This window comes from Orycteropus afer, unplaced genomic scaffold (assembly GCF_000298275.1).
Source record: "Orycteropus afer afer isolate SDZICR_OR568_19922 unplaced genomic scaffold, OryAfe1.0 scaffold00291, whole genome shotgun sequence".
In the NCBI taxonomy this organism is placed as follows: domain Eukaryota; kingdom Metazoa; phylum Chordata; class Mammalia; order Tubulidentata; family Orycteropodidae; genus Orycteropus; species Orycteropus afer.
Window position 1 is genome coordinate 2,526,729 of NW_006921878.1, and position 10,010 is coordinate 2,536,738.

The 10,010-nt window shown below is 56.2% G+C and overlaps 2 protein-coding genes across 2 annotated transcripts in view; one reads left to right on the top strand and one right to left on the bottom strand.

Annotated features, from left to right (window-relative positions):
- The window catches only part of TJP3 (tight junction protein 3), a 27,616-nt gene extending 24,327 nt beyond the window's left edge, over positions 1-3,289 (top strand). Inside the window, exons 14-18 of the mRNA XM_042782334.1 lie at positions 33-243; positions 318-418; positions 1,173-1,457; positions 2,745-2,791; positions 3,187-3,289. Of these exons, the coding sequence (XP_042638268.1) occupies positions 33-243; positions 318-418; positions 1,173-1,457; positions 2,745-2,791; positions 3,187-3,289 (747 nt within the window). The remainder of the gene's footprint in view (positions 1-32; positions 244-317; positions 419-1,172; positions 1,458-2,744; positions 2,792-3,186) is intronic.
- A 365-nt stretch (positions 3,290-3,654) lies between these two features.
- APBA3 (amyloid beta precursor protein binding family A member 3) lies at positions 3,655-9,745 on the bottom strand. Its single transcript, XM_007951027.1, has 10 exons — positions 9,170-9,745; positions 9,053-9,092; positions 6,195-6,340; positions 5,984-6,070; positions 5,733-5,894; positions 5,140-5,319; positions 4,827-5,039; positions 4,029-4,148; positions 3,801-3,941; positions 3,655-3,726 (listed from the first exon to the last, which is right to left on the bottom strand). The coding sequence occupies exons 1-10, from the start codon at positions 9,743-9,745 to the stop codon at positions 3,655-3,657; spliced, it is 1,737 nt and encodes a 578-aa protein (XP_007949218.1).
- Between the last annotated feature and the right edge of the window lie 265 nt (positions 9,746-10,010).

Genomic DNA, 10,010 nt, shown 5'->3' on the forward strand with positions numbered 1-10,010 from the left:
CCCCTCTCTGTCTCCAACCTGGGCCGGCCCAGGACAAGCATGCGCTCCTGGACGTGACGCCCTCGGCAATCGAGCGCCTCAACTACGTGCAGTACTACCCCATCGTGGCCTTCTGTGCCCCCGAGAGCCAGCCCACCCTCAAGGCATTGCGGCAGTGGCTGGCCCCTGCCTCCCGCCACAGCTCCCGCCGCCTCTACGCACAGGCCCGGAAGCTGGGCAAGTACAGTGGCCACCTTTTCACAGGTGAGGCGGGGAGCTGGGGGTCCTGGGGCAGGCAGGGGTGGGGTCCTGGCTGTGCTGATGTGCTCTCCTCATAGCCACCATCCCTCTGCGTGGTACAAGTGAGGCCTGGTATCAGGAGCTCAAGGCCGTCATCCACGAGCAGCAAATGCAGCCCATCTGGACGGCTGAGGATCAGGTGCGGGGCGCAGGGGGCCCAGGGCCCAGGCTGGGGCAGCCAGGGCTTGGGGCTCCATGTGGAGCCAGGGCTCAGTCAGGGTCAGAGGTGTGGCCAGGGTCAAGGTTCAGCCTGGGCTTACAGTCTAAGCCTAATACATGGGGTGAGGCAGCATTGTGGGAACTCAGTTTTGGGTCTACTTTGGGGGCTGGGGTCAAGGGTTGGGGCTTAGCTCATGTTGGGGGCTCAGCCTGGGGTCAAGGGTCAACGAGGAGTTAAAGGGCAGGAGTCTGCTTGGACTCAGAGACTTAGACTAGGCTGTCACTAACCCCTTCTGCCACATGTTGGCCTGTGGCTACGAGGGACTGGGGCTATTCTGACCTCATACTTTCTCTCTCCCTCTCTTATTCCTCCCTACTTGTCTCTACTCTGTTTCAGTGCTGGTGTCCACAGTCAAGGTTGGGGGCTTGAACTGTGGAGTTAGTCTTGGCTGGATTTGGCCTTGGGTCAGGGGTCAGGGGGCGCAGCTAAAGTTTAGGGGATCTAGTCTTGAGCCAGGGGTCAGTGGTCAGACTCAAACTGGGGTCAATGTCAAGCCTCATTTTAGGGTTGCAGGTTAGGGATCTTTGCCTGGTTTGGGATAGAGTTTGAAGTCTGATGTCATGGAGCAAGGGTTGGGTCTGGGACCAGGGATGGGCCTTAGTCTGTGGGTGGGGGTCTTGACTCAGCCAGCCATGGCCGCCCCAGCATCCTTGGCACCCCTCCCTCTCCACAGCTGGACAGCTCCTCAGAGGACAATTTGGACCTCCCGCTCCGTGGCCTGGCTGACAGCTCGGCAGACCTCAGCTGTGACAGCCGGGCCAACAGTGACTACGAGGAGACAGATGGCGAGGGCTACACGGACGGCGAGGGCTACACGGATGGCGAGGGCGGGGCCCACACAGACGTGGAGGAGGAGCCTCCGGCACCAGCGCTGGCCCGGTCCTCAGAGCCTGTGTTGGCGGACGAGCCCCAGAGCCTGCCGGACCATGAAAGATCCTCAGCCCACCGGGGGGTCCAGGTGACTGGCTGGGGGGGTTAGTCCCGGCAAGGGTCTTGGGGCGGGACACCATGCAGGGCAGAGGACAGGCACAGGGAGTCTGTTCTGCGGGAGGTCAGGAGCCAGGTGATGAGCATGGGCCTCCGATCTGGGCACTTGTGACAGTCACTGAGCACAGCCTCGTGGGAGTGTTTCAACAGTCTTGACATCATGGCATGCACTTAGTATATGCGGGTGGAGGCTATGGGTGATGCGACTGTGTTTGTAGTCAGCTGCTAACTGAAAGGTTGGTGATTTGAGTCCACTCAAGGCCTTGGAAGAGAGGCCTGGTGGTCTGCTTCCGAAAGGTCACTGCCTTGAAAACCCTATGGGGCAATTCTGCTGTCACATGGGTCACTGAGTTGAACTCTGGTGGCATAGTGCCTAAGGCATCTGACTGCTAACCAGAAGGCTGGCAGTTCAAACCCATCAGCCACTCCTCGGAAGGAAGGTTAAGCAATCTACTTCCGTAGTGACACTGCCTCAGAAACCCAAGGAGGGGTCACTATGATCGGGTCCGACTCGACAGCACATAACAACACACCAACGTGTGTGGGTGGAGTCAAAAGCTGCAAATGGTTAACAGCCTTGGCCACTAACCAAAAAATTGAAGGTTTGAGTCCACCCAGAGGTGCCTTGGAGAAAGGCCTGGCAATCTGCTTCCAGAAACCAGCCAATGAAAACTTTGTGGAGCACAGGGGTCCGATGTCATTGTGCATGGGGTCACCACGAGTTGGGGGTGGCCAACCCAACGACAGCAGATATGCAGGGCTGCCCCAGCCCCCAGAGTGCCTGTACATTAGGAAGTGCCCCTTCCTCCAGATATTTCTCCGCTTGCTCTAGGAAAATGTAGTCAATGTACAAATCTGTGCATTTCTGATGAGAAGGGCATCCCTGGCATTGTGCAGTATCCAACCTGCTCAACAGTCCATGGCGGCCTCCTTACAGAGCAAGCACCGTTCTAAGCACTTTCTACCTGCGCTCAGTTATGAATTCATGGCAACAGCCCTGTGAGGAGTTTTATGGATAAGATGCCCTATCCCCCACTTTGGTGACAGGCCAAGACCAGAGCCAAACCCCTCTCCTGTCCCAACCTCAGTCACCTCATTTGAAAGTAGGGATTAGCTGTACTCAGTGGGGGAGGGGGGAGGCAGGAAGTCTGAGTAGCCCTACCTGGGCACAGGTGTGTGGGGGCAATCAGGTTGTTGTTCATCTAAATCTATTGTACTTTGTGGGGAATGTTAACCTCCTGACCCCTCGTCTCCCAAGGTGGACAGCCGGCATCCCCAGAGTCGGCGTCGACAGGACAGCATGAGGTGAGAGCCCACTACTCCAGACTGAGACCCTCAACTCTCTTCCACAGACTCTGAAGGGTGGACAAGAGACCTAGATCCGTGTTTCACCTTTATGGTGCTTCTAGCCTAGTGGGTGAAACGGAGCCAGGGAGAGCCACTGCAGGGCCTCTGTGGTCAGGGTCGGGTGAGCAGGAATCCTCCTCCTGGGAGGACTGGGAAAGCTTTCTGAAGGGGCACTGGAGCTGGGGTTCGGAAGGGTGCATAGAAGTTCACCAACAAGGCCCCGCCCCTGGATGCCCGGTCTCCCCCATCTCTGCCAACACCCAATGTGCCTATCATAGAGTCTGCTTCAGTTAATGGTACTCAAGTCCCACGCCCTCCCCACTACAGCCTCTACTCTATTTCCCAATTTCCAGAATATACGAGCAGGAGGCCCTAAAGAAAAAGTTTACACGAGCCCGAGACATGGAGTCCTCTGATGAAGACGGTTATGACTGGGGCCCGGCCACTGACCTGTGAGCCCTACAAACTGCAGCTCACCTGTCCTCCTACCTCCCTGGAGCAGGACCCAGTTTCCCATACAGAACCCGGAACCCACCTCTCTCAACCTGGTCTTAATAAACAGAGTATTTTCACAGCATTGGTTTCTAGTGGCTTCCAGGAAGGACAAGGGGATGAGAGGGTCCAGCCCTGTCTCTTTCCTGATCAGCCACACTGACCCCAATCCAAGACTTTGTCCAGTGGGCAAACTTTTAATTTTTACATAGAAAATGGCTGTGGGCCAAGAATTCTGTGGGGCCCTGACTGGCCGTGAGGGACCGTGAGGTGGCACTTGGGGCTGGCAGGGCTAAGGCACAGCGGTGAGGTGAGGATTGTGGCGGAGGTCACAGGTACACAGGCTGCTCCTGGCCAGTGAGCAGGCGGTAGGTGGCGGCCGGCATCGTCTTGATGTGGACCTACATGAGGAGGGAAGGGGGGTGGCTCAGGGCCAGCCGGGGGCATACAGGAGTGCACCCCGGCCCCCATGTACCTCATTGTGGGCCTCGGTGAGCAGCTCTATGATGCGGGCATGTGGCGTGGCCACCACACTCTGCCCGTTGATCTCAATGATGCGGTGTCCCACACGAACGCCCCCACGCTCGGCGATGCCGCCACGGATGAGGCTGCAGATCTGGGAGGGAGGGGGGCGCTGCTCAGGGAGCTGCATTTGAGGTCACCCCGCCCCTGCCCCTACTGGGCACCCTGGATCCAGCCTCACAATGCCGTTCTCCACGCAGAAGCCCAGCTGCTCGCGGGCGTGGGGCCGGCGGATGATGGCAGTAGTGACGGGGGGACAGTGGACGATGCTGAGGGTCACGGATGCCTGTGGCTTCACCTCCTGCAAGACAGGCCGGGTCAGGCACAGCCGCCCCATCCGGCCCAGATGCCTGGGGGCTTGGCCTCAGTCCTCTCCGGTGCCTTCATTTACCCACCCGCCAAGGAGAGGGTTGAAGTTAAGGGTTTAGAGTCTAGACAACCCCCTGAGAAGCGATGGGGGCAGACTGGAGCATGTGGCCCTGGTGCCCTTTAGCCTCAGGCCTGTCTCTGAAGAATAAAGGCAGCTTTCCAGCAGCGCCCTGCTCGGGAGTGCCAACTCCACCCGACGCTGCACAGGGCGTCTGCCCCACCTCTCCACCCGCAGGGCCCTCCCTGTCTCTGGGCCTCCATTTCCCCATCTGCGTCTTATTAAGGCTCAAAAGCAAACCATCAGCTGTCTCTGAGCAGACAGGAAAAGCTGCCTGGCCCTCGAGCTTGGCTGCTGGCATCCTGATCCCGGCTGTGTTGTGAGCAAGATAACCTTGGACAAGTTACTTTCCCTTCCCAGGCCTCAGTTTCCCTAAGTGCACAATGGAAAGGGTTAGAAATATATGGCCCAGGGCCTTATGGGCAGAGTGAGTACATAGCGCCCAAGGGCTTATGGGAAAAGAACTGGACAGGCCCACAAGGACCTGCTCAGGGGAGGACCTTCTCTCAGTCTGGGAGTCTCCTGTGGGTCTGCTGTCCAGGGAGGACTCACACGGATGGCAGCCTGGCAGGCGGTCAGGGGCAGCCCCACCAGGCTGGCCCCATTGATGGCGGTGAGGCGGTCCCCAATGCTGAGGGCCCCTGAGCGCTCAGCAGGGCCCCCGTGCTGCAGGTTGGCAATGACGGCTGTGGGCAGGAGGGAGCCCCAACCTGACTCCACCAGGGCCACACCCAGGCCCTCGCCAGGGTGCTTCTTGATGCATACCTGGTAGGGGAACATGGGGCGGGTATGATGGTGGCTTCACGGGGTGCACACACGTCTGTGTGTATGTGTGTGTAGGGGGCAGCCACCTGGTCCCACTCACCTCCCGGCAGTTCTCACTGTTGGAGAAATGGTCAAGGTCCCCGTTGTGCAGGTGGCCAGGCCCTGTGGGCCCCTGGCTCTGTCGGGTGGCCACCTGGCTGGGATCGAGGCCGCTCTCCTGTAGAAACTGGCTGTAGGCCACGGCGAAGGCCTGGCCGATGGCCTGTGCAATGAGTTGGGCCTGCGGGGGAGAATAGCAGCCCTCCATCAGGCCCCCACATCCTGTGACACCTCCAAGACGAGATTCCCAGTGAAGAGGGCAAGGAGGAGAGGCAGCCCTGGGGTATATGGGGAAGGGAGAAAGACTGGGAGAAACTGACAGAAAGGCAGCCGTATAGCTGGGGCTTGACGGGAGGCAGGAGAGAACCCCCAGGCCTTGGGGGAAGCCCAGGGGAGGGGCTGCCAGTCCCAAAGGCTTATGGGAAGGGTGAATTCAATACACGGCACAGGGGCTTATGGGAAGGGCCAGAAAGACAGCTACCCACTCTAGGGGGTTATGGGAAGGAAACAGGAGTGATGGTTGCAGCTGGGGGTGGGGAGTTTGGAGGAGGAGCAGCTCAGCGCCCACCCCAGGACGCATGCCCAGGTGCTCACGTCCTCTGAGTGGAAGACATGGCAAATCATCTTGTAGAGCCGGTGGTTGCGGTCGTGGGGTGCTGGCCGCCGGGCCAGCCGCCGCCGGGCCATAAGTACCAGCACACTGCCAATGTCGGCAATGTAGGAGATGGTCTGCAGGGCGTGGTCCATCATGGCCTCCTGGGTTGGGAGAGACCGGGCTGGGTGGGCTATGGGGTCTCGCCCTTGGCTGGGCCCTCCACGCCCTATGCCAACCCCTGGCCTGCTACCTGGGAGTCGGCTGTCAGAACCTTGATCCGCTTGGTGGAGACGAAGAGGTCTACCTCTGTCATGGGCTGCGTCTCCCCGGCGGGGGCCTGTGGGTGGTGTGTGGGAGGTGGAGGCTCCTGGAGACCCCACCACGCTCTGGGGCCTCAGGACCCATCTGTGTCCCACCTGCTGGCAGGTCCCTCGCAACCCCATGTGCCTAACTGGCTTTACCTTGACGCGGTCCATTGCCTCCTGGGCCTGGGCCATGCGTGTGCTGGGGGGCGGGTTCCGCTCTGACAGCAGCTGGGTAGACCCCAAGTACTTGGCCCCAAATATGACACCATCTAGGAGGTCTTCGTGGTCACAGGGACCAGGTACTAGGGGCAACAGTGCAAATGGAGTCAGCCCACAGGAACACCTGGTCAGGGCTGTCCACCCCACTGGCGTCTTGAGGTGTCTAGAAGCGTAGAAAGTTCTAGAGCCACACAGTAATGCTCATCATCCCAGAACCACTTCATCAGCCGGAGCCACAGAGGAGCAGCTCTGTCCTCATAGGCCTAGAGCCCTCTGTGAGGCTCGAGCCAGCTCTGTCCATGGCTCAAGGACTCCCAGACATACTGCCCAGTTCTAGAAGGTCTCTGTGAATCCAGACCACAGATCTAGGGCTCCACCGTGTGTTTCTAGAACTCTGTGACCAGGCTAGAAGAACCAGATGGCTCTGCTTCTAAGTCTAGAAGCCATAACATTCTAGAACCATAGTCAAACCCACTTGATGATTCTGGAATTCCTCAATCAAGCTAGAACCAGACAACTGTGCTCAGTGTCCCAGAATTCTGCTCAGTCCGCCAAGGGCCATGGGCAGCTCTACTCCAGAGTTTTCAAACTGCTGATCAGAACAGAAACAAACAACTAAGTTCATATCTAAAGCTTCCATACTGTCCAGAACCCGAAAGCTCCTCCCATGAGTCTAGAATTTCCTGACAGGTCTCAAATCACAGAACTCTGTTAGGGGTTCTAGAAATTCCCCCAAAAAAACAAAACCCAAACTCACCACCATTGGGTTGATTCTGACTTATAGCGACCCCCACTGGGTTTCCAAGGCAGTAAATCTTTATAGGAGTAAATTGCCTAGTCTTACTTCTGCAGAGTGGCTGGCAGGTTTGAACCATCAACCTTCTGGTTAGCAGTGAAACACCTTATGCACTATGCCACCAGCACTCCAGAATCCCAACTTTGCCACTCCATGATTGTTCTAGAACTGCTTAATCACGCTAGTATCAGACAGCCCATCCCTATAGTTCTACAATCCTCTCAAATGGTCCAGGGCCTCAGCCACACCCTGTCAGTCTAAGAATTACCAGAATAATCTATAACCAACCAGCTCTGATCATGGTTCTAAAATCCTCCAACCCAGCTGAGAACCATAGGAATCATGCCCCGTGGCTCTACAATTCTCTGAGTAGCTCTGCCAGTGCCTCTAGAATGTTTAAATGAGTAATTACTCTTTGGTGTAGAACCACAGGTACAGGCCCCAGACTGGACAACCCTCAGTGAACTCAAATCGTCAGTCAGCTGCGCACACTGCCCTTCACGATCTAGTCATTCCAGAACCACCAACAGTTCCTCTCTGGGATTCTAGAATTGTGCTGTCCAACAGGGTGGCCATCAGCCATGTATGGGTACTGCGCGTGTGAAATGGGGTTGGTCCAAACTGAGAGGTGCTGTTACCTAAAATACAAATAGGATTTTGAAGATTTAGTGTGAAAAAATAAGGTATACCATCTCCATATTTTAAACTATCGACAACACCTTGAAACAAGATTACCTTAGACATATGGGATTAATTAAAATAAATCAGAAAAACTTATTTGGGTCACATGATTTCTATTGTAACCTCTGTGGTACTGCTCCAGAACTTTCTGACCCTGCTAGGATCAGATGGTTTTGTCCACAGTTCTAGGAGCCCATAGGGGGCATAAACGGGTAAGCACTAGGCTGCTAATCTACAGGTTGGCAGTTCAAACCCTCCAGAGGCATGCAGGAAGAAGGCCCCGGCAATCTATGTCCAATAAAACCCAGCCACTGAAAACCTACTGGGCATGGTTCCACCCTGCCACGCACGGGGTTTCCATGAATCAGAAGGGACTGGACAGAAACTTGTTTTGGTTGTTCCATCTGCAGCTCTAGAATACCCCCCTACCGGTCTGAACCAGATAATTCTCTTCTTTCCAGGGTTCTAGAACCTTCCACTCTGAGTAGAACCAGACAGCTCCAGAACACTCACAACCCAGTTTCCTTTCATCTAGAACTCCAGGCAAGATACCAACCTCCAGAACTCCCTAGGTGAGTCACAGATAGTGTTAACACATGATTCCAGGACGTCTTGGAGCTACATGTCCAAACCAGCTCCCCTTCCCCACAACCCGTGAATCTGCACTTTGACCTAGAGCCTTAGGCAACTTGGGAAACATTCTAGAAGGCTAGAACTGGTTCTCACCATGCCTCGGGCAAGAGTTGGCAAACTTTTTCTGTAAAGAGCCAGATGGTATATATTTTCAGCTCTGTGAGCCAGACGTTTGGTTGTAACTACTCAACTCTGCCACCGTAATACAAGAGCAGGCACAGACAACATGTAAGTGAATGGGCATGGACGTGTGCCAATAAAACTTTATTTATGGACACTGAAGTCTGAATTGCATATCATTTTCATAGGTCCCAAACATCCTTCTGATCCCCACCCCTGCCAAACCATTTAAAAATGCAAAAGTCATTCTTAGCTCATAAAACGTATAAAAACATGCAATGCACCAGATTTGGCCCACAGACCATAATTTGCCAACCCCTAGTCTAGAACACTGACTGCTACAAAATCCCAAGTTGCTGCCAATGAGTCATCCTCGACTCATTCTAGAACATTCTCAAGACGGTCCCTCCTCTCCAAGGCCATCTGGAATCTACTCAAAACCAACCTCACATCCTCTCTAGAACCTTCTCCTTGCTCACAAATTTTGTGCTGGATTTTGGGAGCCTGCTTTGGGCTGTTCTGGAATCCTGAACTCCCCAGGGGCCAGGGTAGACAGGGCACTCACCCTCCTGGAGGGCAGGGTTGGAAGCCAAGGTCTCAGGGCTCTGCAAGGAGACAGAAGAAGGGCAGGTCTGAGTCCCCCATCTAACTCCCAGCAGCAGAGGGGAGGGGTAGGCAGTACCTGGGCACTGGCAGGTCGCTCCTCAGGCCTGACTAGAGGCACGGTCTCCGCCCAGGGCTCCGGAGAGCTGCCTGAACTCCTGCTTCCATCCTGCCCGGCAGAGGCTCCCTCTGCCCATTCCGGGAGGCTGGTGTCCTCATCGGGGTCCTCCGGGGGCTGCAGCAGGCGAGGGGCAGGCTCTGGGGACTCCTCGGGACGTGGCTGGGAAGGCAGGCACTCGTCACAGTTCAAGAGGCTAAGCAAGTCATCCCGTCCAGCCTCAGCAGACAGGAGCCCATGGGCATCGGCGATGTCCCGGGGGGGCAGGCCATGGCCCGTGGCGATGTGCAGCGGGCAGGGGGGTCCCTCTGAAGACAGATCCTCCAGATCACCTGGCAGCGCCTCAAATTGTTGCACCAGGTCCTGAATCCTTGGCCCATCAAAATCCATCCTATTGAGGCCGCTGGGGGCTCCGGGCACCAGGTCCCACTGGCAGACAGGTGTGAGGTTCTGAGATGATCCAAGAGTGTTCCCGGGCTCCTCCAAGTCCATAACTGGAGGCCCCGGAGGGGTTGGGGGGACTGTCAAAAATTCCATGCCTGGGCCCCAGGCTCAAGCTATCATTTTCCCCGCAGCTGAGAGAGAGAGAGAGTCAAAGATGAAATTTCCCAGGTACCACCTGGGTGCCAAAGGAGCTCTGGTAGCCTAACGGTTAAGCGCTCAGTTGAGAACTGAAAGATGGGTGGTTCAAGCCCACCCCGTGGCTCTGCAAGGGAGGGACCTGGAGGTCTGCTTCTGTAAAGATCACAACCAAGGGAACCCTAAGAGGCAGTTCTATTCTGTCACACAGCAACGCTAGGCA

Excerpts from the sequence above, each read along its gene's own strand:
- APBA3 (XM_007951027.1), bottom strand. The coding sequence starts at position 9,745 with ATGGAATTTTTGACAGTCCCCCCAACCCCTCCGGGGCCTCCAGTTATG. Across the intron at positions 5,895-5,983 it reads TTCTGACAGCCGACTCCCAG|GAGGCCATGATGGACCACGC; the intron begins GTAGCAGGCCAG and ends CTCCCAACCCAG. Across the intron at positions 3,942-4,028 it reads TCTGCGTGGAGAACGGCATT|ATCTGCAGCCTCATCCGTGG; the intron begins GTGAGGCTGGAT and ends CCTCCCTCCCAG.